The sequence below is a fragment of the Herpailurus yagouaroundi genome, unplaced genomic scaffold (genome assembly GCF_014898765.1).
Source record: "Herpailurus yagouaroundi ecotype Mexico unplaced genomic scaffold, PumYag 217, whole genome shotgun sequence".
NCBI classification, from domain to species: Eukaryota; Metazoa; Chordata; class Mammalia; order Carnivora; family Felidae; genus Herpailurus; species Herpailurus yagouaroundi.
The window spans coordinates 5,920,230-5,936,720 of record NW_024412448.1 but is presented as its reverse complement, the minus strand read 5'-3'; the positions used below and the strand labels follow the sequence as shown (position 1 = coordinate 5,936,720).

The 16,491-nt window shown below is 57.5% G+C and overlaps 1 protein-coding gene across 12 annotated transcripts in view; it reads left to right on the top strand.

The window, feature by feature from the left end:
* Positions 1-16,491, top strand: part of CCDC57 (coiled-coil domain containing 57) — a 101,928-nt gene that overhangs the window by 9,543 nt on the left and 75,894 nt on the right. For 11 of the 12 annotated variants that reach the window (XR_005785021.1, XR_005785022.1, XR_005785023.1 and 8 more), the window contains exons 2-8: positions 1,093-1,318; positions 1,569-1,983; positions 4,511-4,619; positions 9,799-9,900; positions 11,251-11,408; positions 11,501-11,575; positions 15,301-15,501. Coding sequence is in view for 8 of the 12 variants with exons in the window: in XM_040456711.1 (XP_040312645.1) it covers positions 1,577-1,983; positions 4,511-4,619; positions 9,799-9,900; positions 11,251-11,408; positions 11,501-11,575; positions 15,301-15,501 (1,052 nt within the window). In the remaining 4 variants the exon portion in view is untranslated. Of the gene's footprint in view, positions 1-1,092; positions 1,425-1,568; positions 1,984-4,510; positions 4,620-9,798; positions 9,901-11,250; positions 11,409-11,500; positions 11,576-15,300; positions 15,502-16,491 lie in introns of those variants that run through there. The other variant, XM_040456713.1, reaches the window with a different exon arrangement.

Genomic DNA, 16,491 nt, shown 5'->3' with positions numbered 1-16,491 from the left:
CCTTCCTTCCTTCCTTCCTTCCTTCCTTCCTTCCTTCCTTCCTTCCTTCCTTCTTTCTTCCCACTTGTAGCCAGAATTACTGTCAAACTCCACTCATTGGGCCAGAGACCCGTGTGGTGGTAGCAGAAGACGTGCCCCTCAGGCAGCGTGCTACCAATGCTTGTGAATTTCTTGGGGTTTTTTTCATTCTATTACCAAAATGTTATAGTAACAGATTGGGTATATGGATAATTTTTTGTTGGTGATTTTTGTTCTTAGTAACTTCAGGAGTGAAGTGAACTTCCTGCCCCCAAAAGTAGTATTGCTGATTTAGTGTTGCTGACCAGAGAGCGGTAGCTCGCGTAAGAATTCTAGAGTTACCGTAAAGAAAACAAAAAGCAGTAAGTAGCCCCTTCAGTTCTCCTGTTTCTGAGTTTGTCGGTGTTTCCTATATGCTGACCAGGGTCGACCGGTGTTGATGCTGTGGGGACCACTTCAGGCATGGCTGCACTGTAACCTCTGTGACCCCCTTTCCTAGTGTCACCTCAGGCCTCTGAAGTCCCGCCCACTGTCCCTCTCCCCCAGTCCGACTGAGCCACCCAGGCACCCCCATTTTAGATTCTTTGGGATGACAGTGGTACTCAAATGTCACTTCTGGATGCCTGCCTGGAATGCTCCCGGCCCTTCTGGAAAGGTGTTGTCAGAGAAGGGCTGCTGTCTGTCCCCAGGGTGACGGTGGCCCTTGGGCCCAGCCTGCCTACCCTCTGGGCTCGCTGTGAGGCCTCCGGCCTGTTCCTGTAGGTCAAGGCCCGGAGCACCACGTGGTTTTACACGTGGGGATCCACCCCTTCTGTGCCAGGTGATGCGCCCTCAGCGGTCTGTGTGGCCTCGGGCTCACCTGGTGAGGGGCAGCCCTTGCCCATACCTCCCACGCAGCCCCGCGGCCCGTCCTTGGCAGAGACGGAGGAGCGAGAGGTCTTAGACACTTAGAGCAGTTTGACGAAGGAGCTTTATGCTGTGGACTCTGAATGTTAAAGACTCGGATTTGTGTGTCATATGCCTTTGTTTTTTCATCTTATTTTCCTCCGGCGCTTTATTTTTATTGTGTTTCAGAGAAGCGCCACTCCGCGACGGATTGGAGATAAGAGAGCAGAGGAAGCTGCTCGAGTGCGGCGGGGGGGAGCGCCCCCCGAGCGGAGCCGTGTGCGCGACGGGCGGGCCGCTGGCTCTCGGAAGCTTCTGGGCTCCAGTCCTCTCTCAGCTCCTCGCTGCCTCGTTTTCTCATCTGCAAAGTGGGAGAGCGCTTCGCGAGCCTGTTCAAAGGACCTGGCTCTTGTCGGTGAGCGGCCGGTCCCCCTCTTCCCTTCCTCGGTGGTCCTCCTAGACATCCTGCCCCGCTCCCTCTGCTGCAGGGTGAGGATAGGGTAGAAAGGGCCCTTCGGAAGGTACGTGTGACCACACAGCTGCTCACTGGCCCCGAGCGTCCTCCCGCTTGGCGACAGCGATGCCACAGATGGGGATCTGAGGGGGGGGGCGCGGCGGAAGGACGGCCAGAGCCCCTGACTCTGCGCCCCCCTCCCCCGCCGCAGCTGCCCCGATGCTGCCGCCGCCCTCGGAGCAGGCCCTGGGCCAGCTGCTGGCTCGCAAGGAGGAGGAGTGGAGGGCGCTGCGGGCCCACCGCTGCCAGCTGCAGGAGGCCGCGCTGCAGGACGCGCACAGCCAGCTGCACGAGGCGCAGGGGGCGCTGCGGCGCCTGCGGGAGGACTTCGTCTACAACCTGCAGGTGCTGGACGAGCGGGACCGCGAGCTGGAGCGCTACGACACCGCGTTCGCCCAGGCCCGGGCCCGGGAGGAGGCGCGGCAGGCGGAGGTGAGCGAGCTGAGGGTGGAGGCGGCCCGGCTGAGGCGGGCGCTGGCCAGCGAGGCCCGGCGGCTGGACGACCTGCAGCGGCGGCACCAGCTGAACTTGGAGGAGCACCGGCTGGAGCTGGAGCGCACGCACAGGTGAGGCGGCCCCGCCCCGCGGCGCGGGGGACGAACGGGACACTGCTTGAAACGCTGGCCGTTTTCTCCACGGATGACAAATCTGTATCATTTCAATAAAAGCTGTTCGAGTTCGTGACTGTTAATGATGCAAAATATGTTTCAATCCCCAAACTCCGTGAGCTCACTTGAGACAGGCTGACCAGGAACCCAGCTCGGGTCAGAGCGTCCCATTGGCTGGGCCCCCCGGGAGGCCGCTCACTGTCACACGCTTGTCACAGCTGCTCCCCGGCTCCCCAGCGGGAAGACAGATACGACCGGCTTCATTTAAAAATCTGGTGTCCTTCCCCCGATTTCAGCGTGTACGTTTGTGATGTCATGTTAACACTTGGGGTCCCACCTCCCTGGTGTGCGCGTGTGCGTGCACGTGTGTGTGTACACGCGAGAGTGTGTTGTGTGTGCACAGAGCGGTGGGCCGCATCCTGCAGGTTCTCTTGTCACTGAATGGGGTCCTAAATAGCGGTTTGTTTTTTTAGGTTTGTTTATCTTGAGAGAGAGAATACACACGAGTGTGCGAGTAGGGGAGGGGCAGAAGGAGAGAGGGAGACAGAATCCGAAGAATCCGAAGCAGGCTCCAGGCTCTGGGCTGTCGGCACAAAGCCCAACGTGGGGCTGGAACTCACGAACCGCGAGATCGTGACCTGAGCCAAAGTTGGAGCTTAACCCACTGAGCCCCCCAGGCAGCCCCTGAATAGTTTCTCATGTTGTTACGTACGTGCTTAAAGCACTTGTTAAAAAAATCGCAATGGTAAGGATATTCTTGTCATGACCATGACTTGTACCGTGAGGTGAAGATGGTCCGGTGAAAAGGGAAAGCTGCCGGAGGGGTCCGTTGTGTTCCCTCCAGGAGAGCTCGCTTTTACGCCCACAAAGTCGTGTCCCGCACACGCTGCCCACAACCTGCCCGTGGCGGTTTCCCATCTATCCGGGAAGCTATTCTTCGTGTCATGCGCTGAGCTCTGCCACATCTTTTCAGATGGCTCCCTGGCCCTCTTAGTGGATTCTGGGCCTGTTCGTTCCGGGCTCCGTGGCAGGTTGGGCGTGAGGGGAGGAGACCTCCCTCAGTTGGGTGTGGGCCCACGTCGGCTCACAAGCCCCTGGCCCACAGGCTCTGTAACAACAGCCTCCTGTAACAACACACAGGCACAGTTTCCAGGGTCCCGAGAGGGAAGCCTGGAAGCCCGGAAGCCCGAGGTGTTCGTGGCCCTCTGCTGATTCTCCCAGCTCCGATGCAGCGCGTGAGGAAGCCCGCCATTTGTTCAGGCGGCGTGGTGCGTGATGTTCGCACCCCTCGCCACCTCACTGGGGGGCCAGGGAACAGAGATGCAGAGTTCGGCCACGGTCAACGTCCCCCGGAGCCGGGGAGGGGCCCCGTAACCTGCCCCTGCAGGATGGGTGTTGGCATTCTGGCTATTCTCCAACTTCATCGTTAAAAATTACACCGTGATGTACCTGTAGCATGGGTGGCAGGTGCTTTTAACGTTGCGACATGTGGGCCCGCTTGCCCTCCGTGGACACGCTGAGTTTCAAGCATCCTTCTTGGAGTGCCGTACGTTCTATCATTTTTTTAATGTTTATTTATTTATTTTGTGAGAGAGACACACGGGAGGGGCAGAGAAAGAGGGAGAGACAGAGAATCCCAAGCAGGCTCCCCGCTGTCAGCGCAGAGCCCAGTGTGGGGCTCGGTCCCAAGAAACGTGAGATCATGACCTGGTCCAAAATCAGGAGTCGGTCACTTAACTGACCGCATACCACCCAGGTGCCCCAAGTGCTCTACATTTTAAAGTGTCTCCTCGGGTCATTTATTTGCCCATTCTTTTTTTTCTTTGTCTTTGTTTTCTCTGTCTCTCTCTCTCTTTTTTTTTTTTTTTTGACAAATTTGAGACATGTTCATCCATGACTTCTTCCAGTACATTTCAGCTCTCCTCTTTTTCCCTCCATTCTGGGACTCAGTGGCACCAACACTCAGCTTTTGTGGCTGTCCCTCAGCTCCCTGGGCTCTGCTCATTTTTTCCAGTCTGTTTCTCTGTGTTATTTGATGGGGTGATTTCTGTTGTTCTGGTTTCAAGTTCATGGATTCTTTTCTCTGTCATGTTGTCACATTCACTCGGCCGTTAAGCCGCCCGGCGAACCTTCTGTTCGGTTACGGTACCTCTTCGTTCTCAGTTTCTGTTTGATTCTTTGTGAGTTTTTCTAAGGCTGCATCAAACTGCTTGTTGGAGCGCCTTAAATAATTAATGGCTGCTCTAAAGTCCTTATTAGAGAATTTGAACATCTGTGTCATCTTGGTGTTAGCACCTGTGACTGCTTTTTCTCTTCCTGGTTCTTGGTGCCTTTTGCTTGTGACTGGACGCTTTGGGAATTGTGCTGTGCGACTCTGGACTCCATTCCAGGCTCTCTGTGCAGGCAGTGGCCCGTGCGGTGTGTTGCACGCGGGTCCCGTGGACTCTTCAGCAGGACTTTGGTTAACGCTGCAATGTTTGCATAGTGAGAAGAACGGTGAGATCGACCAGCAGCGGGAGCAGTATGAAAACCTGAAATGGAGGCTGGAGAGGAAGCTCGAGGAGCTGGATGGTGAACTTGCTCTGCAGAGGCAGGTAGGACGTTCCGACCGCGGCCCCGTCTCAGCTGCCGGCTGGAAACCGAGTTGTTGAGGGAAAGTCGGCCTTTTTGTTAACTGTGTGGTATCCATGGGGTCCGCGTTGAATTACCGGGGCAGATTTCCATTCTGGGGTGGGCTGGGGGATGTGGCGGGCGTCTGAACCTTCGTCTGTAGTGACTCCCTGGGTGTCTCTTTCCTCACAAAAGGATACACGTTGTCTCCCTTATTTATTTTAGAAAAAAGTATTGAAAAGTTAAAATTTGAGTTACTTACTGTAGAAAAGAGCTGGGGACTCACAGCGTGGTCACTGTATTTCTTTTGGGGAAAACCATAGGTGGCCAATCCTAAGTTTCGACAGAGTTGTGCCGGCTGGCAGGTGGTGCTTAAGCCTGTCACCACGGTTTCCCCTCCGTGACACTGAAACCCAGCCTGCACGTCTGACGGACTCAGCTGCATTGGGTTTTGGCCGAAGGGGCCCGTTCTCACTTGTGGAGCCGCATGGGTGCAGGCGCTGGGGTGACAGGCCCCCTGGTCTCCATGGAGCACGTGCTGAGCTGCTGTCCTGAGAGCAACAGCAGTGTTCATGGAAACTGCATCCACGAAGGTCCTTGTGCTCCTCACAGCAGGGACACGGTTTTGACCAGATATTTACAGGTGGGGGACTGAGCCCAGAATCAGTGACCAACCTGCCCGGGATCCTCTTCATACACGGCACAGATGTCATATGAGTCCAGGATGTCTCCGGGGTGTAAGCTCTTACCACTGTTCTCCTGCCCTGGGATTGCTCTTGTCGGGGAGCCAGAACTCCTGTCCCCTCAAGGATCCTCTACTTAAAATAAGAGTCAGGGGCGCCTGGGTGGCTCAGTCGGTTGAGCGTCCGACTTCAGCTCAGGTCACGATCTCGCGGTCCGTGAGTTCGAGCCCCGCGTCGGGCTCTGGGCTGATGGCTCGGAGCCTGGAGCCTGCTTCCGATTCTGTGTCTCCCTCTCTCTCTCTGCCCCTCCCCCGTTCATGCTCTGTCTCTCTCTGTCTCAACAATAAATAAACATAAAAAAAAAAAAAAGAGTCAGATTGACATGAGACGGGTTAAGAGGAAAAAACCAAGTGTAACAGGCGTGCGTACGGGGAATCCACACGGACAGGGAAATTCCAGAGACCCACCAACATGAGATGTATATGTCATTCTGAACTAAGGAGAAAGAGCTTTTGAAATCTCCTGCAGAGGATTTCTTTTAGAGTTTTCTGGAACTAAAGAACTTTGTCCATTATGGATGGATTTGATTTTGGAAACGGCTCAAGTTGTTAGGGCACGAAACTGGGGCCCGAGCAGCGGGATGAAGGAAAGAGCAGTTGTGACTTCACCGGGAGGTGAGGAGGTTTCCTGAGTCAGCACCAGGGTCACGTCCAGAGGAATTTCCAAAGTGCCCTGGGCAGTGGTGGGCCGTCCCAGTTAGCAGGCAGGCGCTCAGCGGCCCCTGGAGGCAGCGATGACCCTGGGGAATGGTGTGAAGTATGCTTTCCATTGTACTTCTCTGAGTATCTCTGAGGCTCCCGCTGACCTTCCGAGATCCAGGGATCCAGCGTGGGCACGTCGCTGGGCAGGTGTGTGGCCCCCGCCTGCCTCCCCGGGAGACGGCGGACCAGGGAGGTGGCGGGTGTGGCCACACTGTCAGGCCGGCTTCAGCCTCCTCCCAGAGCCTCCTTTGCGTAGCCGAGTCTGTCCAGGTCTCTTCGAGAGCAGGGTCACTTGGGGTCCTGCTTGCTGTGCTGTGTTGCCTGCGCGCTTCTCCGTGGGGATGGGCTTCACGGGCCCGACGTCACCTCTGCTCTGACCACAGGGCTGGGCCAGGTCACCGTGAGATTTCAGGGCAGGAGAGACCAAGACGAACTGCGGTTTTCTGCATCAGCCCAGTCTGCTTCTCCTCAGTGTGGCTTCTGCGTCCCTGTTCTCCTGAGGACCGAGCACGTCCACGCCTCTAGTCCACGAGCAGGTGGACCCTGTGGGGCTGTCTCTTCGCCTGAGACCATTGGGAACGGACAGTAAGAGACTAAACACGGAGAGAGCCGTGCAGTGGAGGGAGTGGAGGGGCCTCGGCTGGAGAAGCAGCAGCCCGCAGGGAGGGGCTGTTGGGAACGTGGTGCGGGGAGCTCAGGCCCCACGTGTGGTGGGGGCTGGCCTGGCGTCAGCCGGGGGTCTGTGTATGGGCAGCCACCCCCACGTGTGCAGACGGAACAGCCAGCAGGCAGGAGCTCGGCGCACTTCTCCGTGACAACGTGGAACTGCCCATCTGGGGAGAAGGAAGGCCGCGGGTGTGGACCCTGGTGCCTGCGGTGTGGGGCTGACAGGTGGGACCCCCATCCAGCGACAGTGCCCCAGTCGGCTCAGCGATTTACATACAGTACATGCACCCGTGTAAGGGCCGAGACAGAAGCCCCCGTCACCTGCGGTCCCAGCATGCGCCCTTGTGGTCAGTGAGCACCACTCTGGCCCCGGCAAGCGCGGGTCTGCTTCCTGCCGTTGCGGGGACGTGTGACTGTCCCGGCCGGCTCCTCACCCGCGCGTGGACGTTTCAACATTTGCGTCATTTCCAGTTTGAGGCCATTAAGAATAAAGTTGCTGTGGCCGTTCTTGGCAGGCCTGCATTTATTTGGGTAAATAACTTGGGAGTAGAGTTTCTGGCTTGTGTGCTAGGGGAGTATTTGACTTTGTAAGAAATCACCGACCTGTTTTCCAAGACGTTTGTACCATTTTGTGTTCCTCCCAGCGCCAGCAGATTAGAATTTTAGCTGCTCGGCGTCCTTGTCGGCACAGAGTATTTTCAGCTTTTCCCATTTCAGCCATTTTAGGGGCGAGTCGTGGTGTCTTGCTGTGGTTTTCATTTTCTTGTCCTCGGTCGATGTTTATGCATCTTTCCGTGTGTTCGTTGGCCGTTAATATATTTTTTTGTGTGAAGTGTCTGTTCACCTTTTTGCCCTTTTTAAAAGGTGGATTATTTGCCATCATGTAATTGATTTGTTAGAGTTCTTTATATATTCTGGAATCGAGTTCTTAGGTACATATATTACAATTTTCTCCCGTTCTGGGCCTGGTGTTTTCCTTTCCTTAACAGTGTCTTATGAACAGCAGGTGATATAATTTTGATGACATTCCAGTGAGCTGCTTATATTTCCTTTCTTTTTTTTTTTTTTTAATATTTATTTATTTTTGAAAGCGAGAGAGCGTGCACAGAGGGGAGGCAGGGGTGGGTTGGACAGAGGATCTGAAGTGGGCTCTGTGCTGACAGCTGGGACGTTTGAGAATTGCCAGCCCCATGGAAAAGGAGCTGAGAATAACAGGGAAATGACCCTGAATAGAACAGAGATGATTGCTCAGTCACTGGTCCTGTAGCCCGCCACCGTGTGCCCACTTCAGATGTGAGGCTCCTGGGCGGTCAGCGGGAGGCATCCGGCCCGGGCTGGACGTGCCCACGCAGGCATCTGGTTGTCCTTGCCGGCCTCGATGTCCATTGACCAACCAGTGATTCTGTGACTCCCCCTGCCCTTCAGCCGGTCCAGAGTGGGGTGAGGACAGGGTCAGCCACTCCTCCTGATGCGTCGTAGTTTTCAGGGTCTCAGGGTGCGTTGTGGGGGCTTCCCGTGATTAGTGCCACCAGAGATGTGTTTTGCATCTGAACCCAAGAACAAGATGCTGGGAGGAAGGGCCAATCACAGATCAAGAAAGAATTCTGACAATTAAAAGTATTTTTAAAGAAATTAACTCAGAATATAGACCAAAAAAGACAAAATCTGGGAGAAAAATCTAAGAGACGTGGAGGGTAAATCAGGATGTCCAATTCAGTGGTCACATTCCAGAAACATACAGTGGAAAACAGGAAGGGGAGACTATTGAGATGGTCTGGTCGCTTCTCAGGACAGGGACTTGAGAACAAAAGGCCTGCAGAGGCCCGAGCAGCAAGTGGGAGGTGTTTCAGAGGCATCTGGAAACCCACAGAGGGGACACTGGACACAGCCTGTCCCGCTGCCCAGCCGCGGCTGAGGACGGCAGATGGGCCTACCCACGCAGGGGCGGGAGACTCCTGCAGATGCCAGGCTCCGGGGAGTCTCCGGGGAGCAGCTTTGCGGGCCCGGCCTGTGACCGAGGGCTCCACCTGCAGCCGCCTCCGGTCCCTTCCAAGTTCAGAACGGTGGGAGCCGAGAGATTGGAGCTGGAGAAGGCCTCCAGGAGGATGGGGCCCTGAGCTGGCAGCCTCCTGCTCCTCGAGGGCTCCGCTGGAGCCGGTGGGCCTGGTCCAGGCTGGGGCTGGGCTTTCAGCCCCCCGGAGGGGCGGAGGGGTGGTGTGGTGGAGGGTCTTCCCCGCAGGAGCGCACCCCAGAGGAAAGGGCTTGGGAGCCCTGGCGAGCGCACAGGGCCCGTGAAGAGCAGCCTGGGCAGAGCGTTGAGCCTGGAGAACGAGAGTCAGTCACGCTGCCCGAGTGGACGGCACTAAGGGGTGGGAGGGAACAGAGTGGCACGAGGGGAAGGGAAGGGCACGGTAGCCGGAAGTCCCAGAGAAATAGCGGGCTGCCCATCTGAACCAGGCTCACAGCTCACTGGTGGTGCACAGTGAGTGTTCTAGTAGCCTCATGATCCTCATGATGCCGCAGCGATGTTTTAGGTTCAGCCTGTGGGGGGAGCTTGGGGGACAGGAGGCGGCCTCCTCACAGAGCAGGCCTCACGGACCGTGGTTGCCACGTCAGGACGTGTGGGATGGGCCTCTCTACTGCCCATCCTGGCGAGGAGCCAGCAGAGAGCACAGGACACGGGCGGGCTCACGGTGGCGTGGGTGTGCTACGTGGAGACGCAGCGGGAACCACCCAGAAAGCTGTCGGCAGCGCTGCGCCCGTGCAGGGGCAGGATGAGCGGACCGGGGTCCCCGTCCCAAGCCCCCAGCGGGTCTTTGTCTGTGTGCCCCCAGGACAGGCCCAGTGGCTCAGCGGGTGCTCACGTCCATCGAGGCAATCTGACACCACGGGCCCGCTGAGGTGCTTTAGATGAGCGTGACAGGCGCCCCTGCCACCAGGGAGGATCTCTGCGTCCTGCCGGCTTCGGGCCCGCCCGCCTGGCGCCTGGTCGTGGCCGTGATTTCTGCTTGGGTACCGCCGTCTCTTCTCACCGCGGTCCCTTCCTGATTCAGGAGCTGCTGCTGGAGCTGGAGTCCGAGATGCAGAAGAGGGAGCACGAGTTCCGCCTGCAGGCTGACCGCATGAGCAACGAGATCCTGACGCACGAGCTCAAGGTGCGGCGGCCCTCGGGCCGTGACCGTTCCCGCTCGGGAGCAGGGAGGCCGCTTCTGGGTCGGGCGGCGGGGTGATGCGACACGAGGGCTGGCGCCACTGCTCTGGTTGCCCCTGCCTGGGGAAGTGGGCCCCCACCCGGGTAGGCTGTCCCCCCGATCCCCGCGAGACCCCCGCCATCCACCTGTGTGCTCCACGAGCTCGGCTGGGCCGGTGGGGGGTGGTGCTCATCCATGTAGGGCGGAGGAGGCCGGGCCAGTGGTTGGGGTCCGTGTGCGGCTCTTGCCCCCGGCCAGGGTGCTGGCCGCCCTTCCTGAACGTGGGTTCTTTAACACACCAGCCAGGTGCTGCTGGGGCGCACTAGCGTGCACGCCCGGCCTTTGGCAGAGACGCAGGGACCGGCCCTGAGGGAGTGGGAGGTGGCGTGGGGGAGCGGGAAGCAGGGCTGGCACCTGGCCCGAGGCCGCCACCCGTGTGGGTTACACCACGTGGGCGTTCAGCAGGTGCCCGTGAGAGACCCCTGCTGTAGTGCCCAGTGAGGGTCTTCCCAGGCCGCCAGCCTTCCCACGGTGCCACGGTCCAGGGGGCAGCACCCAGTCAGCCAGGGGCCCCGAGAACCCTGGCAGCTCTGCGTGGCTGTGTCTAGGCCCGGCAGGGCCCAGCCCAACCTCACCGTCTGGCCGGGACCCTAGCTCTTCCCTTAGTGCCCCCCGCCCCCCGCGAGGGGCACCTCTGCGTGGGTACCGCAGCCCCACCCCCAGAAGGCCCCACAGGGACCCTCACGAGGCCGCCTGGTGACTTCTAGGAGTCCCGGGCCAGACAGCAGGCAGCACACGCAGGGCCGCACCCTGGGCTCCGCGGTGGGGTGGGCGCTGCCGTCAGCGGAGGGCGGCAGGGGTCGTGGGGCCGGGGACACGCACGTTGCAGGCCCGCCCCACCCCCATCTGCCCTGCGGGGCTGTTACACAGGCCGCAGCGGACACACACCAGCTGATCGGGGCGCTGCAGCCGTTACGTCACCCGCAGCTTACGGCTGAGGAAACCGAGGCCCCGCAAGGTTCTTGTAAGATGGAGCGTGCGGGGAGCGCGGTCTTCCACTCTCCACCTAAGTGCTGGATTCGAGTGTTTGGTATTCACCGATGAGGCAGGAAGCCAGGTGCAATCGTAGCACTGTGCCGGCGCCAGTGGGCCGCGGGCCCGCCCAGGTGGCCGCGCTGCCCCCCACATTCGCTGCGAGCTCCTCACGCGTGAGCACGGCCTCGCGGTTTTGTCGCCTCTTGGATTGTAAGGTTTCTTCTCTTTCCTCAGGTTGTTCCAGTATCAGCCTCATTTTGAATTCTCTCTCCCTCGAAGGTTAAACTGTTGGACAAGGAGCTCACGGCTCTGAAGGAAGCTGCAGCACAGGCCGCGGAGTCGCTGCGGAGCGCCGAGGCCGCGAACTCAGAGCTGCGGGACCAGCTGCAGCGCGGCGGGCAAGAGCTCAGGGACCTGGCGGCGGCCAAGGACTCACGGTGTGGGGCCGCGCCTGCCTCCTGGGCCTGGGCCCGCGGGGGGGCGGCGGGGGGGGGCTCTGCTTTACCCGCTAACGTTTCCTCCGCCTCAGGATCAAGGACTTAGAAGGCCAACTTCGCTCGGAGCAGCAGGCCAGGAAGAAGGAGGAGGAGGCGTTCAGGAGGAAGTGAGTGTCCGCCCTGGCGCGCGGGGTTGGGTCCAGGCGGAGGCTGCCGTCAACCTGGGCCATCTGGCCTTTGAACTCACCGCTCGGGATTTTCTCAGCGGTGCTCAGGCTTTTTGGCGTTTCGAAACTTTTAAACTTAGAAGTCGTATCGGCTGGTTTGTTAATCGCAGATTGCAGCAACAAACGTCACTGTAGCGATAAGGGCGCCTCTCGTTTTCCTTGCGGCCCCGTGCCCTCTGGCTTCTCAGGAGCCCCCTCTTCCCGCCGGGACGCTGATCGCTTACCTCGGTGTGGGCCGTGTGCCCCCCGCTGCCTGCCGGGTGTCGGGGTGGCCCAGCGGGTAGGCGGCGGGCCCCCTGGGGCAGCGACCCTAACGAAGCGCTTGGTGGCCCGCCCAGGCTGAGGCGTGTGAGGCCAGCAGGACGAGGAGGGCGCAGAGAAGGCACAAGGCTTCTGGGCGAGCCCGTGCCCTCGGGAGCAGCCCGGGCGAGCCCGAGGGGGCAGCGTGGGTCAGGCCGTCCAGCTGCTGCGGGACTGCCTCCCGTTCCCTTTTCCGGAGAAGCAGCACGAGACTGCGTGTGACGCACGCGTGTGGCAATGGGGAAGCCAGTCGGGAGCAAGAACGCGGGGGGCTGTGGAGCAAGGGCGACCCGGGGGCATTCATGTGGCCGTGGTGTTTGTGCAGCACGTGCTCGCAGAGGAGAAAAGCTTTACAGCCCGTGTGCTGCCCGTTTTCACCCGTAGTTAGAGCCCCCTGAGCTGGGAGCTGCCTTCCAGACACCATCGACCTGTATCCACCTCGGCCCGGGCCTTGCGCACACGACTGAGAGGGTGGGCCTCACTTGTGCGCTCCCGCTGGTGGCGTGTGGGTGCCACAGGCACTGCAGAACGTGGCCTTGCTTGAACCCGTAGGCCGGGAGTGCTGGGACCTCTTCCTTCGCGCGCTGTGGCCACTGGCCTTTGGCTTGGGCGGCCGTGGAAGAATTTGGCACTTTCAGAGTCTTTTGAATCATAAATTGAAATAATTTAAAAAATGAATATAATTAAAAAAACTTATCTCTGAGAGAGAGACAGAGTGCGAGCAGGGGAGGGGCAGAGAGGGGGAGACACAGAATCCGAGGCAGGCCCCAGGCTCCGAGCTGTCAGCACAGAGGCCAATGGCGGGACCGGAACCCACAAACCGTTAGATCGTGACCTGAGCCGAAGCCAGACACTTAACTGGCTGAGCCCCCCAGGCGCCCCTAATCTTTAGCGTATCAGAAATGTTGGCATCAAGAGGTAGAAGTGTTCAGGAGCACCTGGCTGGCTCCCTCCGTGGAGTGTGCAGCTCTTGGTCTCAGGGTGGTGAGTTCGAGCCCCACACTGGGGGAAGAGATGACTTGAAGATAAAATCTCTTGAAAAAACAAGAAGTAAAACTGTTTGGTTACTGTTTAAAACGTATCGAAACAATCCCTACCATTGATTTAAAAGTACGTGAACCAGCCTTACGTATAATTTTCCTTTTTCTTCTGCCCGAACTCCCATTTTTACCTGACTTCCTCAGGACCTTTGTCCGAATATAATGAATTTTTTTGCCCTTCAGAAATTTGCACTCCGTCACCTCTAACAACAATATGTAGATTTACGTAAACTGAAAACGACATTGAGTGGGGTCACCAGGCTTTAGGTGTTCTGAGAGGGTTCTAAGTGCAGGTCTTACGATAGGACGTACTTTACAAAACAACATACCATAAAAGTCAGTAATTACTAAGTAAACTGTAAAGTCTCCTTAGGAACGCCCCTCTCAGGAGGCAAGACGTCCCCACTTCAGTTTGCAAGCAGACTGTGTGGGGCTGGCCACCTCGTCACGCTCACGGCCAGGGGGCAGCTAGGTGGGTTCTCTGCCGCATCTCCTGGGCTCTGAGCGCCTTCCGGTTACGTGCCTGGATCCACCTGCTGGCTTCTCGTCCGGAATGGTGTCGTGTCCTGTGTCTGCTGCTCATGTGGCAGCGCCTCCACGTCTGTGGCTGGCCACGTGTCTGCGTATGGTCAGCAGGACCGTCCACGTTCTCTGTTTCCGGAAGCTTAGATAAGAGGCTTTTTTAAGACTTACTCTGTGACCGTTCCATAGACCAGGTGTCTTTCCACTCAGCGACACTTTGTGTCTGGGAAGCTGGGACGTTGTGACTCGAGCACGTTTGCCAACACGATGTTTACACAGTAGGATGGTTTTTATTTTGTCGCAAGCTTTACCATTTCTCTCTAAGACCTCAAGCTTACAGATTTAGGGAGAACGTTCACCAGGCCACCTAAACAGCAAAACCCACCTTCGCTGTGAAACCATTAGCTGGTCAGGCGGCTCTGCGAGACCGTATCTCTTCATTTTTCAGTCCAAGCAAGTGAATTTGTCGGTGTTTGGAGGAGTGTCATTGAAACACCGAGAATTCTAGGACACACCTCGTAAAATGTCATGTCCTAAAGCGGTCCAGATGAAGACAAATTCGTGCTAGTATACTTGGCACATTTTTTTTTTAATTTTTTTTTTTTTTAACGTTTATTTATTTTTGAGACAGAGAGAGACAGAGCATGAACGGGGGAGGGGCAGAGAGAGAGGGAGACACAGAACGGGAAGCAGGCTCCAGGCTCTGAGCTGTCAGCACAGAGCCCGACGCAGGGCTTGAACTCACGGACCACGAGATCATGACCTGAGCTGAAGTCGGCCGCTTAACTGACTGAGCCACCCAGGCGCCCCATACTTGGCACATTTTAAAGCGTGTTATTGGCGTACGCGGATGCTTCGCCTCGGAACCTGCCGTGGGATGATGCAGCGTCCCAGGCGGCAGATGGGGCCACGGCGACGGAAGGAGTAACCACCACCACGCGGTGCAGTTGGAAATGACTACTCATTTCACCAGCCGTCACGATCGGACTTTCCTGGTTTGACACAGAGAAGGGCATGTGCTGCCAGAAAGTAACAGGCACAGCAGCCAGCGTGTGTCTGTGTCTTTGCCAATAGAAGGTAGAAAATCCTGACCAGGTTGCACGGTGGGTAAGATGAGGCTTGATTGTAGTTAGAACGAAAAGTACATAATGTGACCTGACAGAAAGGCTTCACCATTTCACCGGGAGATGCTGGTGGAATCTAAAAGAAACCACTAGAATTATATTTTTGGGGCTTTCAACTTTTTACTGAAACCAAGTGGAATAAAAGCATAGAAAGGGCTGAGCGTTGCCAGTCAGATGTGCACACGACACCTGCCAATATGGTGTGGGGTCAAGACGGGCGTCTGTTCTGGTGATGGAGTTCTGGTAAGTTTGGCGTCTCCCAGCAGACACAGAAGCGGCCGCCGTCCCCCGGTCCCCAGTCGCAGGGAAGGCATCCGGGTCCTGGACTGATGGAGAGTGACGGCCACGTCCCACCTTCAGGGGCTGCTAGGAAAACCGGTGAGGGTGCTAGTGATGCTGCTTTGCCGGAGCCCCGGCTTCCGGGGCTTTTCTTCCGGGGGTGCTGAGCTCCAGAGTCGGGCCAGGGGCCTCTCAGCCAGTGTCCACCCGGCGAGTGTCCACACGGCTGGGGGGCCGGGGCTTCCCACACGGCTGGGGGGCCGGAGCTTCCTTGGCTGAGGACATGAGCACGACAGCCCCAGGTCCAGGGTACGAGCAGGAGCGAGGAAACCGCGGGCGAGGTGCCCGGGGACTGGAGCGGGGCCCACGCCAGCTGCCGGGGCCCCTGCTTGTGTTTCAGGCACGAGGCGCTGGACCACCTGGCCAGGGAGAAGGACGCGGTGCTGGTGGCTGTGAAGGGTGCCCACGTGGAGCAGCTGCAGGCGCTGGAGGCCAGGGCGCTGGGGTTGCAGGCCCACGGCGACAGCCTCGAGCTGCAGCTCCGCAGGGCAGAGCGGAGGCAGGCCGAGGCCTTGAAGGAGAAGGACGCCGCCACGGACAAGTGAGTGTGGGCGGGCGGGCCTGGGCGCCTTCCTGGGGCTCTCTGGTTGTTGTTCTTTTCTTTTCTTGAAATGGTGTCGTCGCTATGTATGCAGTCATTGTGGTAAAATACACACAACATAAAATTTTCCGTCCTAACCACTTGAAGCCACAGTTTGCGGGCACGGAGCACACGCGCGTTCTTGGGTGTAGCCTCCACCGCCGTCCGTCTCCAGACTGTGTCTCGGAAGGTGGACGCTGTCCCCGCTAAACCCCAGCTCCCCCCTCCCCCTGCCCTGGGGCCTACCATCTCCTCTCTGTCTCTGTGAACTTGACTCCTGCAGGTCCCCCATATGAGTGGGATCCTATAGTACCTGCCTTTTTGTGACTGGATCATTCCACTTGCCAAGATGTCTTCAAGGTCCGTTCATGTTGTAGCCTCTGATAGGAGTCCCTTCCTTTTTTTTTTTTTTTTTTTTTTTTTACTTTCGAGAGCGTGAGCAGGGGAGAGGGGCAGAGGGAGAGAGAACCTTAAGCAGGCTCCACGCTTAGCTGGATCCCATGAGCCTCGGATCATGACCTGAGCCAAAATCAAGAGTCAGACACTCAACCAACTGAGCCACCCAGGAGCCCCAAAGATTCCCTTCTTTTTCATGGCTGAGTAATATTCCGTTGTGTGGATGGGATCATAGTTTCTTTTTCTGGCCATCTGTCAGCGGACATTTGGCTCATTTCCACTTTTTAGCTATTGTGAATAGTGCTGCTGTGATCATGGGTGTGCAAATGTCTATTCAGGTCTCTTCTTAGAATTGTTTTGGGGATATACCAGAAGGTCAATTGCTACATGGTAATTCTGCATTTAACTTTCTGAGGAACCACCACCCCGTTTTCCACAGCGGATGCGCTGCTTTGCACAAAGATTCTAATTTCTCCGTCAACTGGTTTCTTCTTTTTTTTTTTTTTTTTTTTTATTTTAAACGTTTATTTATTTTTGGGACAGAGAGAGACAGAG